Source organism: Podarcis bocagei (assembly GCF_964188305.1).
Source record: "Podarcis bocagei genome assembly, chromosome: 17".
Lineage (NCBI taxonomy): Eukaryota > Metazoa > Chordata > Lepidosauria > Squamata > Lacertidae > Podarcis > Podarcis bocagei.
The window spans coordinates 12,634,803-12,658,492 of NC_138143.1; the positions used below are offsets into that span (position 1 = coordinate 12,634,803).

Here is a 23,690-nt window from a genome sequence, read left to right on the forward strand (position 1 = left end):
TGTTCTTCCTCATGCTTTGAACATAGCCAAAGAAACCTTTATGATTTTTATATTTAACCTCTTGCAATCAGGAGTTCATCCAGAGCTAGGGCTACCTGATCTTCTCCCTGCAACTGTTGGCTGTTCATGTACACTTTTTATTCATGATTTCTCTTTCCTTCCATTTCTTACGAATGCTCTTCTTACACCTGGGCTCATCTGTAAGCACCCTGTGCAACCAAATCCATTTCTTTAGATGATTTTGATTCTTTACTAGATTTTCAGTTTTACCATACTTCATGGAAATCATTCTGAAATCTCTCAGTAATGAACCAGCCCCAAATCTTCACAATGCTTCTGAGGATATTAGAAAGTGCTAGCATTGTACTTATGGATTGAACTTTCCTCACCTTTTAGACTTTGGGTTTTTTATTTATTAAACAATATTCACATTACCTGTGAATTTAAGAAATCCTATTGATAACATGATGGTTGACTTACTTTAAGTTTTTCTGGTGGGATTTAGAAACTTGTTTACATTATTCCATGCTCAGAAAAAACATTGTAAAAAGGATAGTGTGGCAAACTGCTGTCATTTGGAACACCAAACCTTCTTCCTTGTAAGAATTATTTGGTATATATATATGTTTTCGGCTTGATAACTGAAGAGGTTTATTGTGTTTTGAGGTTCTGCAGGTTTTATTTGAACTGCAGAATGGTTTAGTCATTCAAATGACACTTTAAAGGGAGATAAGAACAGTTTCAAAGCCCCTGACTCTTTTTATCTCGGGCACAAGCTTCATTCTCAAAGGTAGGGTTACTGCTTTGCATGCAGAAGGCTCCAGATCCAATATTTTTCTAAATGTGTATGAGGTTGCTTGGCAGGACTAGTGAAGACATCAACCTGAGACCCTGGAGAGCTGCTACAATTTGGAATAGATACTGACTGCATGAAAAGGCAGGTTAGGATAGGCATGATCCTCAGGAAAAGATTCTAGTGGTGTTGAGAGTTATGTTTTGTGATGCTGTTAATTTTGCAATTGACAGGAATATGGTGAAGTCTCAAACTCTTCAGCTCACTTGCCTCTGTGCTCCTTCATCAGTTTATGGGCTGTAGCCAGACATTCATTCACAGCAGGGCTTCTCCAATTATAAGAATCCAAAATTTTAATTTAAGGTGATGAACTATGCCAAGATGTTTTCTGATTGCTAAAATTTTATTTCTCAAGGAAATGCAGCTTTGTAAACTGGATCTAATACCTCACAAACTTGGAAGCAGACATTTTATGAGAGCATTTCCCCCAAGTATTTTTTTTATATAAAACATCAGGTATGACCACTGTTGGAATCTGTAACACCTTTAAAGTTTATTTTCAGATGCTGCATCAATGGGAAGAGAAAATCAAACAATAGTGACAGAATTTATCCTTGCTGGATTTTCTAATTTCCCAGACCTGAAGATTCCATTGTTTCTGGTGTTCTCTCTCATGTACCTGATAACTTTGATGGGAAATATAATCATCATCACTGCGATACGGCTTAACCGCAGCCTCCACATCCCCATGTACTTCTTCCTCTCCATCCTCTCCTTCTCAGAAATCTGCTACACACTCGTCATTATCCCCAATATGCTTGCAAATCTTCTAAGAGAAAAGAAGACCATTTCCTTCATTGGCTGTGCTACTCAGATGTGCATTTTCCTGGGTTTTGGGTGCACAGATTGTTTTCTTCTAGCAGTGATGGGGTATGACCGATATGTGTCCATATGCAAACCTTTACGTTATCAGATTCTGATGAATCAAAGACTCTGCACCAAGCTGGTGGCTTGTTCAGTATCACTTGCATTTATTTTTTCTACATCAGAGACTATAATCATATTTACCTTGCCTTTCTGTGGGCCAAATGAACTTAAGCACTACTTGTGTGATTTAGCACCATTGCTTGAATTAGCCTGTGGCCGTAACTACATAGGAGAAATTGTTATTTTCATTGTTTCATTTTTGGTTGTAATTTGTTCATTCTTGTTCATCCTTCTCTCGTACATTTTAATTGCAAACACTGTCTTGAAAATCCCCACAATGGCTGGGAAGCGAAAAGCCTTTTCCACTTGTGCCTCCCATCTTATCGTGGTCGTGGTGCACTTTGGGTGTGCTGGCATTATCTATTTAAGGCCCAAATCTAGTTACACGCTAGATGAGACGACTTTTATTTCTGTGTCTTACACAATGGTGACTCCCTTGTTGAACCCCTTGGTGTACAGCCTGAGAAACAAAGATGTCCAAATAGCGCTTAAAAAATCGCTTGGCAAAAGCTCCTGCACCCAAAGAATGTGAAAATTAAGCGTTATCCACTTTGAAGAGGAATTATGAAACCCAACAAATATCTGTTGTTTAATGGACAAAGAATGCCTCAAGTAGTATTGAAGCTTTCCCTCATCTTTTGAAAAAAACATCTGTATATGGAATATTCACTTGGAAAAATGTGGCCTTGCTTTAGCATTTACAGACAACTTTGATTTTCTCTTTAGTGCATCTCTAGAAAATAAATTGGGTTGTCAGAATTTTCCCATAAATGAACCTGTAATCATTCTGCCCTGCAACAAAGGAAACTTTTCTAAAGATTACTGTTGTTTTCTCCTAAATCCAGCCCACATTTTCTCTAGCAATCATTCACACAGAAATATTTCAAGCTCATAAAATGGTGAAACTGAAGTGTCAAAAATGTTCTTGTTGGGGTCAGTTTGGTGTCCATTTCTGCTTATCTTTGGTACATAATTATTTCTGCCCTTCCTTGTCCCCAGTAATGGCTATTTTTAAAGAGGGGATCATATATGTTGCATTTTTAAACGTTGGAATTCATGTAACTGCTGGCTATTTGCAGTTTAGTAGCACTGCAGAGAGCTTGCTGCGGAGACCATGCATTAAAAAGGGACTCAAAAAATAACTTAAACAAGGTTTTAATAACAAAAACAAAAACTCCTTTTACACTAAAGATAACAACAAACATGACCCAACCACCGACCCATCCCCCAGGGTAATGGGAGAGCTAGGTGCTGCTCCTCATATACTATACCCAATTGCTGACACAGCTTGATTAACACAACTCAGAAACTCAATACTATTACGAATTTGGAAGTGGGAGGAAAGAATATACAGAACCCAGTGGAGATTAGGAAGTGTTTTCAGAGGTATTTTAAACAACTTTATACACAGGAGAAGCAGAAAGAAATGGACATTGATCGATTTTTGAAAATAAATGGACTACACAAAATCTCTCAGGAAAAACAGCTAATGTTGAATTACAAAATAACGGATCAGGAGGTGGAAGGGGCCATCCAGAATATGCAATTAGGTAAATCTCCAGGACCAGATGGTTTGACTTCAAGATATTACAGATCTTTGAAAGAATGGTTAATACAACCATTGAAGGAAGTCTGCAATGAAATATTGGAAGGGAGAAAGGCACCAGAGTCGTGGAAGGAAGCTTACATTACACTTATACTGAAAACAGAGACTGAAAAGACACAGCTGAAGAACTACCGCCCCATATCGCTGCTTAATGTGGATTACAAAATTTTTGCAGATATTTTGGCTAAAAGATTAAAAAAGGTGTTAGTTGAAGAAATTCATAAGGACCAAGCGGGCTTTCTCCCGGGCAGACATTTGTCTGACAATATGAGGAATATAATTAATATTCTAGAAAAACTACAAGTAAATATCAATACTAAGGCAGTCTTGATATTTGTGGATGCAGAGAAAGCCTTTGACAACATTTCTTGGAGTTTTATGAAGAAGAATTTACAGGGGATGGGGGTAGGTCAAGGATTTGAAAATGGTATAGGTGCAATTTATTCAGAACAAAAGGCAAAATTAATTGTGAACAATGTAGTGACAGAAGAATTTAAGATTGAGAAAGGGACGCGACAAGGTTGCCCAATTTCTCCATTGCTTTTTATATCGGTCCTCGAGGTTTTGTTAAATATGATTAGAAAGGACCAAGAGGTTAAAGGTATACAAGTGGGAGCTAAACAGTACAAACTGAAAGCATTTGCTGATGACTTAGTATTGACTTTACAGGAGCCAGAATCTAGTACTAAAAGGGTATTGGAACTGATTCAAGAATTCGGACAGGTAGCAGGTTTTAAGTTGAACAAGATGAAGACTAAGGTTTTAGAGAAAAACTTAACTGTGAATGAGAGAGAGAAGTTTCAGGAGGAGACAGGGCTAATATTGGTTAAGAAAGTGAAATATTTAGGGGTTAACATGACTGCCAAAAATGTGAATTTATTTAAGGATAATTATGAAAAATGTTGGATTGAAGTGAAAAAGGACCTAGAAATATGGACAAATTTGAAGTTATCATTGTTAGGCCGAATTGCTGTGATAAAGATGAATGTGTTGCCAAGGATGTTGTTTTTGTTTCAAACATTGCAAATTTTGGATTGTTTCAAGAAGTGGCAGAAAGATATTTCCAGATTTGTTTGGCAGGGCAAGAAGCCTCGAATAAAATTTAAGATATTAACTGATGCCAAAGAAAGAGGTGGATTTGCCCTGCCAGACCTGAAACTTTATTATGAATCAGCTGCTTTTTGCTGGCTGAGAGAATGGCTGCTTCTTGAAAACACTGACGTGTTGGATTTAGAAGGTTTCAACAATGCATTTGGCTGGCATGCATATTTGTGGTACGATAAGGTAAAAGCACATAAAGCGTTTAAAAATCATATTGTTAGAAAAGCATTGTTTAATGTTTGGATAAGATATAAGGATTTGTTAGAAAAGAAAACCCCAAGATGGTTGTCACCAATGGAAGCGAAGGCACAGAAAAAACTCAATATGGAGGCTAAATGGCCGAAATATTGGGAAATTCTGGAACAAGATGGAGACAGAATAAAATTGCAGAGCTTTGAAAAATTGAAAAACAAAGTGCGAGATTGGCTCCATTATTACCAAATAATGGAGGCATACAATTTGGACAAAAAAGTTGGTTTCCAGGTGGAAAAATCAAAATTGGAAACAGAATTGCTAGATCCAAAAATCAAGAATTTGTCAAGAATGTATAACTTGCTGTTGAAATGGAACACTCAGGATGAAATGGTGAAATCAGCTATGATTAAATGGGCACAAGATGTTGGACATAACATAATGATGGCTGACTGGGAACAGTTATGGACCACAGGTATGAAATTCACGGCATGTAATGCCTTAAGAGAAAATTTAATGAAAATGATTTATAGGTGGTACATGACACCAGTCAAGCTTGCAAAAATTTACCATTTGCCCGAGAATAAATGTTGGAAATGTAATGAGACTAAAGGTACATTCTTTCACCTTTGGTGGACATGCCCAAGGATTAAGACATTCTGGGAGATGATTTATAACGAAATGAAAAAGATATTTAAATATACTTTCCTGAAGAAACCAGAGGCCTTTCTCCTGGGCATGGTCGGCCAAATGGTGCCAAAGAAGGATAGAACGTTTTTTATGTATGCAAAACAGCAGCAAGAATACTTATTGTGAAGTACTGGAAGACACAAGATTTACCCACCCGGGAAGAATGGCAGATGAAGTTGATGGACTATATGGAACTGGTGGAAATGACTGGCAGAATCCGAGACCAGGGAGAAGAGTCGGTGGAAGAAGACTGGAAAAAGTTTAAAGACTATTTACAGAAATACTGTAAAATTAATGAATGTTAGAAAAATGTTGGAATGAAGTTATATGGCTTTAGTAGAAATGTTATAAGGAACTAAGTATAAATAGATTAATAGAGTATTAAAGGAAAAAATAAGGTTAGAATGTGTCAAGATAATTATAGGATAGAAAACAGAGGAAGATGGAAAGGAATTGCTGAAACAATTAACAAAAGTAGAATACAAAAAGGGAGGTGTGAGGAGGTCGTTGAAATAAGTGAATGAAAGATAAGATATTGAAATTGTTTGATGTTTTTTAAACGGTTTTTGTTTTGTTTTGTTAGTTTAATGTGTTAGTGTTATGTCGTGTCTTTGTATTGTATTGTATTGTATTGCCTTTTTTTGTTGTGTTTAAATTGTTGGAAAAGTAATAAATATTATTTTTTAAAAAATAAAAAAAGATTAACACAACTCAGCAGCACCTGCTATGTTTCACAGCTGCAAGACTGGGTCTTGTTATTTGCCCTGGCCCTGGCCCTTAAAGACATACACAACTTGTGAAGCAATAATGAACCTTCACATTTTAAAGTGACCATTCAACAGTAACCAGACATGAATTAGATTGAGCTAATGAGATCAATAGTGGGTCCAAAAGCGAAGAAGGCTGTTTCTGCCAGAGGAGTCTCTTTATAGCTGGAAGTGTGAGGGCCTGGCTCCCTAGTCCAGCTGGTAAAGTCTTTGTAAGGGAGCAGGCCTTGCACTCCTCACCACAGCCGACGGTGACCCTTGGGTCCTTTTCAATTCTAAGATTCTATGGTTCCAACAACAACAATGGGGAAAAAGAACCATTCATGCAATGCTGTTCAAAACGTAGATTCCCAAGACAGCTGTTTACCATGTAATATCAACTGTGAGTGACAAAACTTCTCCATATGTGTATTTGGTTATGGGATGGTTGATGCCTGTTAGGCTCAGCATTGCCAAAAGATAGAAAGCTCTACCAAATGGAACAGAAACAGTCTATTTTCGTCTCCCTGCCGCTAAGCCCTCTCTGGCATGTTAGATGTTCAGAAAGCGCAATGTCCCATAACCTTCCTTAACCAATGATCACGGGATGGGGATCTGGATTTCCAGTGACTAGCAATGGAGATTTTAGCTGCTGCTTAGAACATAAATACAAGAGGTGAGTGGTCAATGGTTGGGTTGTATTGTTTTCTAGAGAAAGTAATGCCAAATCTGGATCCATTGCCAAGGGTTGACCCACAATAATAGGAATTAGATTGAACACTTGGGTCCACAGGTCATTGAGAATGCAGACACTGCCATGAAATCATTTAGTATCCTCTGCAAAGGAAAAGGGGTTTAGCTTGGATTGTAATATATAATCTGTTAAAATATTCAGTTTATGTTCATCTCCTTGAACCCTGATTGAAGGAATGGGTTTCCCAAACCTAAACTTGATTGTGCAGTCAGTCTGCAACAGGCCCCAAAATCCCCATTTCCCCTTCCCCAAGGGTCCATTAGCTAACATCCATTAACTTGAGGAGTTGAGCTCATGTATAACAGGAACCCAGCTGTATAAACAAAGCCCTCTCCTTTATCAGTACGTGACGCTTAATGGATGGCCTTGTCAGTTCCGAAGTGGAGACGGGACGGGCAGAGCTGGGGCTTATCTTGTGGGTTGTAAATATCCTGACACACTGATGCACAGACCTTGCAAGACATCCCCGCGCTCAGGGATGGCGCCAGGAGTGCTCTTAGAGTTAGTGGCCTTCTTACCCCAAGATAAGGAATACAGGAACAGGAACATCCTTTTATGGTCAAGAGTACAGGAACAGCAACAACTGTTTATGGTCATGGATGTCAACTTACGTGTATAAGCTGACGTGGCTGGATTTCTGGGATGTCAACTTATGTGTATAAGCTGACGTGGCTGGATACCTGGGGAGGGGTCAAGGGGACCAGAAAGGGTATATAAGCTGTGTGTAACCGTTCCTTAAGTGCTCTTGCTGTGAACTGACCATGCAAGTGCCTTTCTGCTGCTCCGGAGAGCAGAAATAAAGAACTCTTCCTCCGAACCAACCTCAATGTCTTTTGACTCTTTCCTCCCTCTCCGGGAGCAACGCTCACCCAACCAATCAATAAAGTCTAATAAGGCTACATGATGTCTTCAGTACCCTTGTGAGATGTTAGGTGTTGTGCTAGCATTGTACTTGTAGATGGAACTTTCCCTGCCTATATGATGATGGGTGTGACTTACCCCAGAGCCATTTGTCCTGTACGCTAATTTTATTTATTAAACAATATTCACACACCACTTAATCATAAAGACCTAACTGCGCTTTACACAGAAACAATCTGTAATATTCATCATGATAAAATAAAAAATGGAAAACAAGTAGATGTAACAAAATGTATCGATATAGAGATGTTCAAAGATGTTCAAATAGCACTTAAGAAATCCCTTAGCAAAAGCTCCTGCACCCAAAGAATGTGAAAATTAAGCGTTATCCACTTTGAAGAGGAATTATGAAACCCAACAAATACTGTATCTGTAGTTTAATGGACAAAGAACACCTCAAATAGTATTGTAGCATTTTCTAATCTTTTTAAAAATTCATCTGTATATGGAATGTTCACTTGGAAAAATGTCTCCTTGCTTTAGCATTTACAGACAACTTTGATTTTCTCTTTAGTACATCACTGGAAAATAAATCGGGTTGTGGGAATTTTCTCATAAATGAACCTGTAGTCATTCAGCCCTGCAACGAAGGAAATGTTTCCAAAGATTACTGTTGTTTTCTCCCAAATCCTAGCCCTCATTTTCTCTACCAATCATTCACGCAGAACTATTTCAAGCTCATATAGTTCTGAGACTGAAGTGTCAAAATTGTTCCTGTTGAATGGCTGGTACCAGTACATACCCTGGCCGAGGCTCCTCTTGTCTGCCATTTAACCCTCTCTCTTCGTAACTGCTTCCTTCACTGGGAGCTCGCTCATTCATGACACGTCCCTTACAACTCTAAGATTCTATGATTCCAACAACAGCAATGGAAAAAAGAACCATTCATGCAATGCTGCTGAAAATGTAGGTGCCCAAGCCAGGTGTTTACTATATAATATCAACTATATAATACCATATAACATCAACTAAACATATGGAGATGTGACATAACTTCTATATATGTTTATTTGGGCTATGGGACGGTTGATGCTTGTTAGGCTCAGTGTTGCCAAAAGATAGAAAGAGGTACCAAATGGAATAGAAACATTCTGTTTTTGTCTCCCTGCGGCTAAATCCTCTCTGGCATGTTAGGTATTCAGAGAGTGCCATTTCCCATAACCTTCCAAACCAATAATACCGGAATTGGGATCTCGATTTCCAGTGACTAGCAACGGAGATTTTAGCTGCCGTTAAGAAATTAAATACTAGAGGTTAGTGGTGAATGGTTCGGTTGTATTGCTTTCTAGAGAAAGTAATGCCAAATCTGGATCCATTGCTGAGGTTGAATCCACAATAATAGAAATTAGATTGAACACTTGGGTCCAGAAGCCATTGAAAATGCAGATATTGCCATGAAATTATTTAGTATCCTCTGCAAAGGATAAGGGGCTTAGCTTGGATTGTGGAGCATCAGTAATATATAATCTGTGAAAATATTCAGTTTATGATCATCTCCTTGAACCCTGATGTTTTCAGTACCCTTGTGGGATGTTAAGTTTTGTGAGATGGAACTTTCCCTGCCTTTTTGACAATGGGTGTGGCTTACCCCAGAGCCATTTGTCCTGTATGCTATTTTTATTTATTAAACAATATTCACACACCACTTAATCAGAGAGACCACACTGCTCTTTACACAGAAAAAATCTGTAATATTCATCATGATAAAATAAAAAAATTGAAAACAAGTAGACATAATAAAATGTATCGCTATAGAGCTGAAGTCAACAGTTTTAGGAAAAAATACACCCAATAAAATTACATGTATTGTTAATTATTACTTGTAGCTTTTAACAACTCCCTTTGATAATAAGATGGTTGATTTATTTTACGTTTTGAAACACCGTAGAGATAATATCTGGTGGGATTCATAAACTTGTTTACATCATTCCATGCTCAATAAAAAACATCATAAAAAGGATATTGTGGCAAATTGGTGTCATTTGGAAGAGCTCCACATCCATCGTGCTTCCTTGTAAGTCTATTGTGGTTTGAGGTTCTGCAGCTTTGGTTTGAATTCATTCATTCAGCCCTTCAGATGCTCTTGTTTTTGCCAATTTAAAGGGAAATAAGAACAATTTCAAAGCCCCTGACTCTTTTTTGTCTTGGCCACAAGATTCATACTCAATGGCAGAGTTACTGTTTTTCATACAGAAGGCTCCAGATCCAATATTTTTTCAAAAGGGTATGAGGTAGCTTAGCAGGACTAGTGAAGACATCAACCTGAGACCCTGGAGAGGTGCTACAATTTGGAACAGACACTGACTGCATGACTCTATAAAGGGCAGCTTAAGATAGGCATGCTCCTCAGTTTTCTAGTGGTGTTCAGAGTTATGCCTTGTGATGCTGTTAATTTTGCAATTGACAGGAATATTGTGAAGCCTCAAACTCTTCAGCTGACTTGCCTCTGTGCTCCTTCCTCAGTTTGTGGGATGTAGCCAGACATTCATCCACAGTGGAATTACATCAATTAAAAGAATACAGAATTTTAATCTATGGTGATGAACTATGCCAAGATGTTGTATGATTGGTAAAATTTTAGTTCGATGGAAAATACAGTTTGGTAAACTGGCTCTTACGCCTCACTAAGTTGGGAGCAGACATTCCCAGGATTCCTCGAAAGGGAGATATCAGACATTCAACTCTGCAGTGTAGACTTGTTGGTCAAGTGAATGTGATAATTGGTCTAACGGGTGACACAATTAGGTTGCTGGTTGCTCAACTGTTGTGCTAGCTCTGTCTACTGAGGCCGGCTCTACCATTGGGCAAAAGGAGATGGCCTTTTCTCAGGCAGCTGTATGGAGTGATGTTTAAGGCACATCAAATGGCTTGTTCTTTAATTTATTATTGCATTTTTACGATCACTTTATGCATTTTGTGTTTTTATGTTGTAAAGTGGCCTGTGATAGTCAACTGAAGGACAGTACATAAATTTAATAAAGAGCAAAAAATTAAAAAATCATTTTGTGAACAAGCCTCTCCCCAAGTATTTTTGTATTAAGCATCAGCTGACGAACACTGTTGAAATCTGTAATACGTTTAAAGTTTATTTTCAGATGCTGCATCAATGGGAAGAGAAAATCAAACAGTGGTGACAGAATTTATCCTTTCTGGGTTTTCCAATTTCCCAGAACTGCAGATTCCATTGTTTCTGGTGTTCTCTCTAATTTACCTGATAACTTTGTTCGCAAATATAATCATCATCACTGCGATACGGCTTGACCGCAGCCTCCACATCCCCATGTACTTCTTCCTCTCCGTCCTCTCCTTCTCAGAAATCTGCTACTCGCTCGTCATTATCCCCAATATGCTTGCAAATCTTCTAAGAGAAAAGAAGACCATTTCCTTCATTGGCTGTGCTACTCAGATGTGCATTTTCCTGGGCTTTGGGTGCACTGATTGTATGCTTCTAGCAGTGATGGGGTATGATCGATATGTCTCCATATGCAAACCGTTACGTTATCAGATTCTGATGAATCAAAGACTCTGTACCAAGCTGGTGGCTTGTTCAGTATCACTTGCATTTATTTTTTCTACATCAGAGACCATTATCATATTTACCTTGCCTTTCTGTGGGCCAAATAAAGTTAAGCATTTTTTTTGCGATATGGCACCTTTGCTTCAATTAGCCTGCGGCCGAAACTACATTGGAGAAATTGTCATTTTCATTCTATGTGTTTTGGTTGTATTTTGCTCATTCCTGTTCATCCTTCTCTCATACTTTTTAATTGCAAACACTGTCTTGAAAATCCCCACAACGGCTGGGAAGCGGAAAGCCTTTTCCACTTGTGCCTCCCATCTTATCGTGGTCGTAGTGCACTTTGGGTGTGCTTCCATTATCTATTTAAGGCCCAAATCTAGTTACACGCTAGATGAAGACACTTTTATTTCTGTCTCTTACACAATGGTGACTCCCTTGTTGAACCCCTTGGTGTACAGCCTGAGAAACAAAGATGTCCAAATAGCGCTTAAGAAATCGCTTGGCAAAAGCTCCTGCACCCAAAGAATGTGAAAATTGTTATCCAATTTGAAGAGGAATTATGAAACCCAACAAATACTGTATCTGTAGTTTAATGGACAAAGAACACCTCAAATAGTATTGTAGCTTTTTCTCATCTTTTTAAAAATTCATCTGTATATGGAATATTCATTTGGAAAAATGTGGTCTTGTTTTAGCATTTACAAACAACTTTGATTTTCTCTTTAGTGCATCACTGGAAAATAAATTGGGTTTTCGGAATTTTCACATACATTAACCTGCAATCATTCAGCCCCGCAACAAAGGAAACGTTTCTAACAATTACTATTGTTTTCTCCCAAATCCTAGCCCTCATTTTTACTACCAAACATTCATGCAGAACTATTTCAAGCTCATATAGTGCTGAGACTGAAGTGTGAAAATTGTTCTTGTTGGGGTCAGGTTGGTGTCCATTTCTGCTTATCTTTGGTACGTAATTATTTCTGCCCTTCCTTGTCCCCAGTAATGGCTATTTTTAAAGAGGGGGTCATATATGTTGCGTTTTCAAAGGGTGGAATTCATGTAACCAGACACACTTAATTTCTGCTCTTTTGCTTTCATGTAATTTTTTTTTTTAATAGATATTTATTAAAATTTCAGAAATTATATACAAAAAACAAACTAAACACAGACAAAAAAACCAAGTATAATTTCCATCCCTTATTTTCTTATCCTTACTTCGCTGACCTCCTCCTACCTCCCCTTTCTGTATTCCAATTTCAAAATATTTATTCAGCAAGTCCTCTCCCTTAATTTCATTTAGTTTTAACCATTCCTTTCTTTTAACTTAAACATTACTGCTATAAACCACTTAGCTTCTAAACCATCATCATTCTAACATTTATTAATTTTGCCGTGTTTCTCAACCCTTTCTTCATCTTTGGTAACCTTATTTTCATTTGGTTTAGTTCATTTAAAAAAGAAAAATCCAGTTTTACCTTATCCAAACTTAATCATCGAACTCATACCTCAGTTCATATTCTTAAAACATTTTTTCTAAGGTCGACCAAGGTTCCCCTCCACGAATTTCCCAGTTTACATAGCAATAATATAAGAAAATGAAAACAACAAAATAAATTATAATTATGAACCCTTTGGATTCCCAAACGCCTCCCCCCCTTCCCGGTTTCAGCCCCCAAAAATGTCCATCAGTCTTAATCTATTATCAGCCTGGAGATCTCACGTCCGAGGCACTGGATTGTCTTTCAGTTCCTCTCTGCCGGTCTTTTTGATAGACCTTAATATTCAACACCGAATCTTGGAGAGGCTCTAGCCCAACAGGATCCATGTTCTTTCCGGCTAGGCCTCCATACTTAAAAATGGAGCCATTGGGGTGTTCAATTTCTTCTTTCTTGCTCCTTTCCAATCCAAAAGCTCTAACCTCCATAATAATAATAATAATAATAATAATAATTATTATTATTATTATTATTATTATTATTATTATTTATTATTTGTACCCCGCCCATCTGGCTGGGTTTCCCCAGCCACTCTGGACGGCTTCCACAGAAACCAAAAAACACTAAAATATCATACATTAAAAGCTTCCCTGAATAGGGCCGCCTTAAGATGTCTTCTGAATGTCAGGTAGTTGTCCATCACCTTGACATCCAATGGGAGGGCATTCCACAGGGCGGGCGCCACCACCGAAAAGGCCCTCTGCCTGGTTCCCTGTAGCTTTGCTTCTCGTAATGAGGGAACCGCCAGAAGGCCCTTGGCGCTGGACCTCAGTGTCCGGGCAGAACGATGGGGGTGGAGACGCTCCTTCAGGTATACTGGGCCGAAGCCGTTTAGGGCTTTAAAGGTCAACACCAGCACTTTGAATTGTGCTTGGAAACGTACTGGGAGCCAATGTAGGTCTTTCAAAACCGGTGTTATGTGGTCTCGGCGGCCGCCCCCAGTCACCAGTCTAGCTGCCGCATTCTGGATTAGCTGTAGTTTCCGAGTCACCTTCAAAGGTAGCCCCACGTAGAGCGCATTGCAGTAGTCCAAGCGGGAGATAACTAGAGCATGCACCACTCTGGCCAGACAGTCCGCGGGCAGGTAGGGTCTCAGCCTGCGTACCAGGTGGAGTTGGTAGACAGCTGCCCTGGATACAGAATTGACCTGCGCCTCCATGGACAGCTGTGAGTCCAAAATGACTCCCAGGCTACGCACCTGGTCCTTCAGGGGCACAGTGACCCTATTCAGGACCAGGGAGTCCTCCACACCAGCCCACCCCCTGTCCCCCAAAAACAGTACTTCTGTCTTGTCAGGATTCAACTTCAATCCATTAGCCGCCATCCATCCTCCAACCGCCTCCAGGCACTCACACAGGACCTTCACCGCCTTCACTGGTTCTGATTTGAAAGAAAGGTAGAGCTGGGTATCATCTGCATATTGATGGACACCCAGTCCAAACCCCCTGATGATCTCTCCCAGCGGCTTCATATAGATGTTAAAAAGCATGGGGGAGAGGACGGAACCCTGAGGCACCCCACAAGTGAGGGCCCAAGGGTCTGAACACTCATCCCCCACCACCACTTTCTGAACACGGCCCAGGAGGAAGGAGCGAAACCACTGTATAACAGTGCCCCCAGCTCCCAACCCCTCTAGACGGTCCAGAAGGATGTTATGGTCGATTGTATCAAAGGCCGCTGAGAGATCCAGCAGAACTAGGAAACAACTCTCACCTTTGTCCCTAGCTCGCCGGAGATCATCAACCAGTGCGACCAAGGCAGTTTCAGTCCCATGATGAGGCCTGAACCCTGATTGGAAGGGATCCAAATGGTCCGCATCCTCCAGGCGTGCCTGGAGTTGTTCAGCAACCACACGCTCAATCACCTTGCCCAAGAATGGAAGATTTGAGACTGGGCGATAGTTGGCCATACTGGCCGGGTCTAAAGATGGTTTTTTAAGAAGCGGTTTAATGACCGCCTCTTTCAGCGGATCTGGGAATGTTCCCTCACAGAGGGAAGCATTCACCACCCCGCAGAGCCCATCGCCCAGCCCTTCCCGGCTTGCTTTTATTAGCCAGGATGGGCAAGGATCAAGGAGACAGGTGGTTGGTTTCACGCGTCCAAGCAGCCTGTCCACATCCTCGGGGGTAACGGATTGAAATTGATTCCATGCAACTTGACCAGACAGGGCTCTAGCACTCTCCCGCCCCGGCCCTGCTCCCACGGTGGTGTCTAGCTCCTTCCGAATATGAGTGATTTTATCTGCAAAAAACTTTGCAAAATCGTTGCAGGAGATCTTGGAGTCTTTACAAGGCCCCGGTGGTAAAGGTGGTTTCGTTAAATTGCGGACCACCTGAAAGAGTCTCCTGCTACTATTTTCTGCAGATGCAATAGAGGCGGTGAAGAAAGTCTTCTTCGCCGTCGCTATCGCCACTTGGTAGGCTCGACGTTGAGCTCTAACCTGTGTCCGGTCAGATTCGGAGTGAGTTTTCTGCCACCGACGCTCTAGCCGTCTCAGCGATTGTTTCATCGCCCTCAGCTCCGAAGAAAACCACGGGGCTGTCCGGGCTCCATGCAATCGGAGAGGGCGCTTCGGAGCCAGACAGTCGATAGCCCTGGTTAACTCCGCATTCCAGCGGGCCACCAGGGAATCAGCTGAAAGGCCATCAACATGGGATAAAGCATCCCCTACCACTCTCTGGAAACCATTTGGATCCATTAAGTGGCGGGGGCGGACCATTCGAATTGGTCCCACCTCCCTGCAGAGGGGAAGGGTCGTGGAGAAGTCCAGTTGCACCAGGAAGTGATCTGACCATGGCACTTCTTTGGTTTCACTTTTACTTAGTGTCAGATCACCCACGTCTCTAGAGGTGAATACCAGGTCTAAGGCATGTCCATGACTATGAGTTGGGCCCAACTTATTCAGGGACAGCCCCATGGAGGCCATGCTTTCCACGAAGTCCCGAGCGGCTCCTTGTAAGGTCGTGTCGGCGTGGATGTTAAAATCCCCTAGGACAACCAAACTAGGTGTCTCCAGGAGAACATCCGCCACGACCTGAAGCAGCTCGGACAGGGAATCCTTGGTGCAGCGGGGAGGTCGGTACACCAAAAGGAATCCTGTACTGCCCCTATTGCCCAACTTCCAGAACATGCACTCAGAAAACTGGGTCTTCCCAGTAGGACGCCTGATGCAAACTAATGACTTCCTAAAAATCACTGCAACCCCCCCTCCCCGCCCACATGACCTGGGTTGCTGTGCGTAAGAGAAACCTGGTGGGCAAGCGGCAGCAAGGACAGGCCCATCTGCCTCATTCAACCAGGTCTCTGTCACACAAGCCAGGTCAAATCCTCCATCCACAATCAGGTTGTGGATGGCAGTGGTTTTATTCATTATTGACCTGGCATTACACAGCAACACCTTCAGGTTATGTGGGTTTCCCCTGTTGATTCCAGTATCCATCTGGTCAAGGCCAGACCCGGAGGCAGGGATAGTCTTCAAACAACGACTAAACCTGCCTCCTCGGTAATGACATGGTCTGGTCTTAGCGTAACTCCGCCTCTTAACCACATTTGTAATCCTTAGGTCTTCTGATCTCCACATAAGAAGATCTCTCAATTTCTCCATCTCCAATTCAGGCCGTGCTTTCCACATCAGATTTTTGTATTCCTTTATTGCCGTCATGCCAGGCCTCAAAGTAGAACTCTCTTTTAACATCTGCACCCCAGCTCCTCCTTCCTTTCCTTCAGGGGCGACATATGTCTCCTTCTCCATATTCTCAACACTCTCGGATTTCTCTGTTTGTCCAATTAAATAGGCTCCTTGTTCCCAGTCCTTATCCAGTCCAAGAGTGTTATTTACTGTTGAGTCCACAGTTGAAAAATTTGTAGCCATAACATTGTATTGACCTTGTAACTTTCCCAAGAGAACAAATGCTCTATCCAATTCTGCCTGGATTTTTCCTCCTCCAGCCATTTCTGTAATATTGCTAGATCCCTCTAGGGGGATTTTAGTTCCTTAGTATTCTTTTCAGCTCGAGTCCGGAAATCCAGTTATTTTCTAACAGCCCTTCTTTATTGTCAACAAATTGTAACAAATTATAACCAATGTAGCCGGCAAAAACAACCAAAAACAAAGATTTCTTTCTCTGTCTTGACAGCTGACTTGACAGCTGTCAAGCACTTCAATACTTCATCATCAGGCTCTCTCTCGGGGCGATCCCGGGTCCGGGGGGGGGATGGAACTTCAACTCTCAAAAGTCAGTTCTTAATCCTCCAGTAAAATTTTTATAATGTCAAACCGTGAAATTAAAGTCTTATACAAAAGAGAAGAAAGAAAAAGAATTTTTACAACCTTAGGTAGCAGGTCCTTTGCTTTATAATGTTTACAAGGGGGGGGGGGACTTCCTTTGTAACCCTTCCCCGCTCGTTCCTGATTCAAACAAATTCTTCCTTTAGAGCCCAAATTTCCATGTTACTCATGGGTTGTTACTTTGAAATCCAATTGTTCAAAAGAAGAAGTCAGCGCTCTCCAACAATGGCTTGCGGCATCACTCCACAGAAGGAGAGGAAGTACTCTCAGCACCGCGCCGCACCCCGACCCCGTTCCGGAGCCTTTAAAAAGGCTCCTTCGCAGATCGGGGGGGGAGCAAATGGTGCACGCCGAGTCACCACGTTCACAGGCTTCTCCACCTGTGATTTTTTAGGGTCCCCACTTCGCCGCAGTAGTAAGACCCGATCCTGCAGAGCCGATTCCCTCCGGAGCTCGGAGGGAATCCGCCATTAGTCGCTGGCGCTAACCGGAAGTCCCCTGCTTTCATGTGATTTGTTGTGACATTTGCTTTCTGTAACGTGTCGGCAAGTACGTAACAATATATTGTATATAAAATGGAGCGTTGCAATTTTTTGATATGCATTTATCTTAGCATTCATATTTATATAATTTAAACCTGACGCTTTAATTACTTTCAGAAACATGCCAAAAGAAAGGCGATAACATTTTATTCGTCCATTACTTAATTAGATGTGTAATTTGATATGTAATTTGCAGTGCTGTCATGTCTGAGTGGTCCCCTCACCCCCTGATTTTCCTGCATTGGACCACAGGAGGTTTTTGTCCTTCAGCTGGCATTCCAGAATAATGAAGCTGCCAGGCTGATTTTCCTTTTCTCAGAAAATATGCAATATCTGAAGCAAGATCCAGCATGATCCAGTAGTGTGGAAGGGGTGCGATTCTACTGTATGGTGTGGTAGGGAGGGAATAATCTGAATGGTGTCCATTTTTCAGCACCTTTTCTGCACAGAGTCTGAGCAGAGCAAGCAAGCTGTTATCTGGGAAGAATGGGAATGGCAGGCAGTATTGAAAGAAGTTACTGGATTAACTGGGGGGTGTGTGTGTGTGTGTGTGTGTGTGTGTGTGTGTAGGAGGAATTTTCCCATATGCGAAGACAGGCTCTGGCAGATTGAACTAATGAGATCAATAATGGGTCCAACAGCGAAGAAGGCTGTTTCTGCCAGAGGAGTCCCTTTATAGCTTGAAGTGTGAGGGCCTTGGCCTTGCCCCCTAGGCCAGCTGGAAAGGCCTTATAAGGGAGTAGGCCCTGGATTTATTTTATGTATTTATTTATGTATTTTAAGAGAGCCAGTGTTGTGTAGTGGTTAAGAGTGGTGGACTTGTGATCTTGTGAACCGGGTTCGATTCCCCATTCCTCCACATGCAGCTGCTGGGTGACCTTGGGCTAGTCACATTTCTCTGAAGTCTCTCAGCCCCACTCACCTCACAGAGTGTTTGTTGTGGGGGAGGAAGGAAAAGGAGAATGTTAGCCGCTTTGAGACTCCTTTGGGTAGTGATAAAGTGGGATATCAAATCCAAACTCGTCCTCCTCCTCCTCCTCCTCTTCTTCTTCTTCTTCGTCTTCGTCTTCTATCCTCCCCACAGCCGATGGTGACCCTTGGGTCCCTTACAAATCTTTGATTCTATGATTCCAACAACAACCATGGGGGGGGGGGACCGTTAATGCAATGCAGCTCAAAATGTAGATTCCCAAGACAGGTGTTTACCATATAATATCAACTGTGACTGACAGAATTTCACCATAGGTTTATTTGGGCTATGGGACGGTTGATGCTTGTTAGGCTCAGCATTGCCAAAAGATGGAAAGACCTACCAAATGGAATAGAAACACTGTTTTTGTCTCCCTGCCGCTAAGCCCTCTCTGGCATGTTAGATGTTTAGAAAGCGCAGTTTCCCATAACCTTCCTTAACCAACAATCTTGGGATGGGGATCTCGATTTCCAGTGACTAGCAATGGAGATTTTAGCTGCTGCTTAGAACATAAATACAGTGGTACCTCAGGTTAATCATGCGCCGCCGGAGCACAATTTCTGTTCTCATCCTGAAGCAAAGTTCTTAACCTGATACACTATTTCTGGGTTAGCGGACTCTGTAACCTGAAGCTTATGTAACCTGAGGTACCACTGTACAAGAGGATAGTGGTCAATGCTTGGGTTGTATTACTTTCAAGAGAAAGTAATGCCAAATCTGGATCCATTGCTGAGGTTTGATGCACGATAATAGAAATTAGATTGAACACCTGGGTCCAGAAGTCATTTAGAATGCAGATACTGCCATGAAATCATTTAGTATCCTCTGCAAAGGAAAAGGGCCTTAGCTTGGATTATGGAGCATCAGTAAAATATAATCTGTGAAAATATTCAGTTTATGTTCATCTCCTTGAACCCTGATGTCTTCAGTGCCTTTTGAGATGTTAGGTGTTGTGCATAAAGATCTAACTGCGCTTTACACAGAAACAATCTGTAATATTCATCATGAAAAAATGAAAAATGGAAAACAAGTAGATGTAACAAAATGTATCGATATAGAGATGAAGTCAACAGCTTTAGAAAAAAAATACACCCAATATAATTATATGTATTGTTAATTATTACTTGTAGATTCTAACAACTCCCATTGATAATAAGAAGGTTGATTTATTTTACGTTTTGAAACACCGTAGAGATAATATCTGGTGGGATTCATAAACTTGTTTACATCATTCCATGCTCAATAAAAACATCATAAAAAGGATATTGTGGCAAATTGGTGTCATTTGGAAGAGCTCAACATCCATCGTGCTTCCTTGTAAGTCTATTGTGGTTTGAGGTTCTGCAGCTTTGATTTGAATTCAGCCCTTCAGATGCTCTTGTCCTTGCCACTTTGAAGGGATATAAGAACAATTTCAAAGCACCTGACTCTTTTTTATCTTGGCCACAAGATTCATACTCAATGGCAGAGTTACTGTTTTTCATACAGAAGGCTCCAGATCCAATATTTTTCCAAAAGGGTATGAGGTAGCAGGACTTAGCAGGACTAGTGAATACTGCAACCTGAGACCCTGGAGAGGTGCTGTAATTTGGAACAGACACTGACTGCATGACTCTATAAAGGGCAGCTTAAGATAGGCATGCTCCTCAGTTTTCTAGTGGTGTTCAGAGTTATGCCTTGTGATGCTGTTAATTTTGCAATTGACAGGAATATTTTGAAGCCTCAAACTCTTCAGCTCACTTGCCTCTGTGCTCCTTCCTCAGTTTGTGGGCTGTAGCCACACATCCATTCACAGTGGAATTCCATCAATTAAAAGAAGAATTTTAATCTATGGTGATGAACTATGCCAAGATGTTGTCTGATTGCTAAAATTTTAGTTCTATGGAAAATTCAGTTTTGTAAACTGGCTCTATTGCCTCACTCACTTGGGAGCAGACATTCCCAGGATTCCTCGAAAGGAAGATATCAGACATTCAACTCTGCAGTGTAGACTTATTGGTCAAGTGAATGTAATAATTGGTCTAACAGGTGACACAATTAGGTTGCTGGTTGCTCAACTGTTGTGCTAGGCTCTGTCTACTGAGGCCGGCTCTACCATTGGGCAAATGGAGGCAGCCTTTTCTCAGGCAGCTGTATGGAGTGATGTTTAAAGCACATCAAATGGCTTGTTCTTTAATTTATTATTCCATTTTTACGATCACGTTATGCATTTTCTGTTTTTATGTTGTAAACTGGCCTGTGATAGTCAGCTGACATAAATTTAATAAAGAAGAAAAAACAAAAAAATCATTTTATGAACAAGCATCTCCCCCAGTATTTTTGTATTAAACATCAGCTGACGAGCACTCTTGCAATCTGTAACATCTTTAAAGTTCATTTTCAGATTCAACATCAATGGGAAGAGAAAATCATACAATAGTGACAGAATTTATCCTTGTTGGGTTTTCCAATTTCCCAGACCTGCAGGTTATGTTGTTTCTGGTGTTCTCTCTTATGTTCCTGGTTACTTTGATGGCAAATATAATCATCATCACTACGATACGGCTTAACCGCAGCCTCCATATCCCCATGTACTTCTTCCTCTCCATCCTCTCCTTCTCAGAAATCTGCTACTCACTGGTCATTATCCCCAATATGCTTGCAAATTTTCTAAGAGAGAAGATGACCATTTCCTTCATTGGCTGCATTACTCAGATGTTCCTTTTCCTGGGCTTTGCATGCACAAATTGTATGCTTCTAGCAGTGATGGGGTATGACCGATATGTCTCCATATGCAAACCTTTACGTTATCAGATTCTGATGAATCAAAGACTCTGCACCAAACTGGTGGCTTGTTCAGCAACAACTGGATTTCTTTTTTCCACCTCAGAGACTATAATCATATTTACCTTGCCTTTCTGTGGACCAAATAAACTTAAGCACTTCTTTTGCGATTTATCACCTTTGCTTGAATTAGCCTGTGGCCGAAACTACATAGGTGAAATTGTCATTACCATTGTTTGTGTTTTGGTTGTAATTTGTTCATTCTTGTTCATCCTTCTCTCATACATTTTAATTGCAAACACTGTCTTGAAAATCCCTACAACGGCTGGGAAGCGAAAAGCCTTTTCCACTTGTGCCTCCCATCTTATCGTGGTCGTAGTGCACTTTGGGTGTGCTTCCATTATCTACTTAAGGCCCAAATCCAGTTACACGTCAGATCAGATTATTTTTATTTCTGTCTCTTACACAATGGTGACTCCCTTGTTGAACCCTTTAGTGTACAGCCTGAGAAACAAAGATGTCCAGATAGCACTTAAGAAATCACTTGGCAAAAGCTCCTGCACCCAAAGAATATGAAAATTGTTATCCACTTTGAAGAGGAATTATGAAAACCAACAAATATGTGTAGTTTGATGGACAAAGAATGCCTCAAATAGTATTGTAGCTTTTTCTCATCTTTTTAAAAATTCATTTGTATATGAAATATTCACTTGGAAAAATGTCGCCTTGCTTTAGCATTTACAGACAACTTTGATTTTCTCTTTAGTACATCACTGGAAAATAAATCGGGTTGTGGGAATTTTCTCATAAATGAACCTGTAATCATTCAGCCCTGCAACAAAGGAAACTTTTCTAAAGATTACTGTTGTTTTCTCCCAAATCCTAGCCCACATTTTCTCTACCAATCATTCACGCAGAACTATTTCAAGCTCATATAGTGCTGAGACTGAAGTGTCAAAATTGTTCTTGTTGAATAGCTGCCACCCGTATATTTTGGTTGGGTTCAGTTTGGGGTACATTTCTGTTTATCTTTGTGGAGGTAGCTTTTTCTGCCCCTCCTTGTCCCCAGTAATGGCTATTTTTAAGGAGGGAATCTTTTTCAAAGTTGGAATTCTTGTAACCAAACACACTTAATTTCTGCTATTTTGCTTTCATGTAGTATGTTCTGACATTTGCTTTCTATAAAGTGTTGGCAAGAATGTAATAATATATTGTACACAAAATGGAGTATTGCTATTTTTCAATATGCATTTATTTTAGCATTCATAATTTAAACCTGACACTAATTACTTTCAAAACCATGCCCAAAGAAAGGCTATATCATATTGTATTCCCATTACATAATCAGATATGCAATTGGATCATTAATTTGCAGTGCTATCATGTCTGAGTGGACCCCTCACCCCCCGATTTTCCTGCATTGGACCACATAATGTTTTTGTCCTTCAGTTGGCATTCTAGAATAATGTAGCTGCCAGGCTGATTTTCCTTCTACCATAAAACGCACAGCATATCAAGAAAGGTCCAGCATAATTCAGTAGTGTGGAAGGGGTTGGGTGCAATTCTACTGTATGGTGTGGTTGGGATAGGATGGTCTGAATGGTGTCCATTCTTCAGCACCTTTTCCGCACAGTCTCAGCAGAGCAAGCAAGCTGTTACCTGGGAAGAATGGGAATGGCAGGCAGTATTGAAAGAAGTTACTGGATTAGCTATAGTGCCTGTGTGTGTCTGTGTGTCAAGGAGGAATTCTCCCGTATGCGAAGACAGGCTCTGGTGGATTGAGCTGATGAGACCAATAGTGGGTTCAGCAGCCAAGAAGGCAGTTTCTGCCACAGGAGTCCCTTTATAGCTGGAAGTGTGAGGGCCTGGGCCTCGCCCCCTAGGTCAGCTGGAAAGGCCTTTAAGGGAGCAGGCCCTGCAGTCCTCACCACAGCTGATGGTGGCCCTTGGGTCCTGTCAGGAGTCCCAGTTTCCGACTTGATAACGCAGCCAGCATGGTTAATTAAAAAGGAAGATTTATTGCAATAAAAGTGTTCTCCAGATGACTCTACAGTGCCGCCATTCTCCACTAATCATGATGACCCTTCTGACTCCTTCCTGTGATGATGGAAGATATTGAACTTACTAACCCTAATTCTCTTGTTTTTCTTCCTAACAACTGCCCCTTCACCTATTATCCACACTTATTGGCTTAGCTCAGTCTCTTCCTTTTCTGACGAACTACCCATGTTTCTGTTCGCTCCTGTTTGAAACTCCTGACAGCTTTGGCTAGGTTCCTGCTCACGTGCAACATTATCAGTTGTCATTCCAACGGGCGGAGG

The 23,690-nt window shown here is 41.0% G+C and overlaps 2 protein-coding genes and 1 pseudogene across 3 annotated transcripts in view; all 3 read left to right on the forward strand.

Annotated features, from left to right (window-relative positions):
- Positions 1–23,690, forward strand: part of LOC308576859 (olfactory receptor 10T2-like) — a 158,780-nt gene that overhangs the window by 112,788 nt on the left and 22,302 nt on the right. The window lies entirely within an intron of this gene.
- Positions 1,352–2,523, forward strand: LOC308577130 (olfactory receptor 10T2-like). The gene has a single exon (XM_081177151.1). It carries the CDS (start codon positions 1,368–1,370, stop codon positions 2,310–2,312), a length of 945 nt encoding a protein of 314 aa, XP_081033277.1. The 5' UTR covers positions 1,352–1,367; the 3' UTR covers positions 2,313–2,523.
- On the forward strand, positions 10,889–21,945 carry LOC308577131 (olfactory receptor 10T2-like; annotated as a pseudogene). The gene is made up of 2 exons: positions 10,889–11,244; positions 21,347–21,945. The product of its transcript is annotated as an olfactory receptor 10T2-like (transcript).

What these genes read in the sequence shown, in the direction of transcription:
- LOC308577130 (XM_081177151.1), top strand. Translation starts at nt 1,368, where the DNA reads ATGGGAAGAGAAAATCAAACAATAGTGACAGAATTTATCCTTGCTGGA.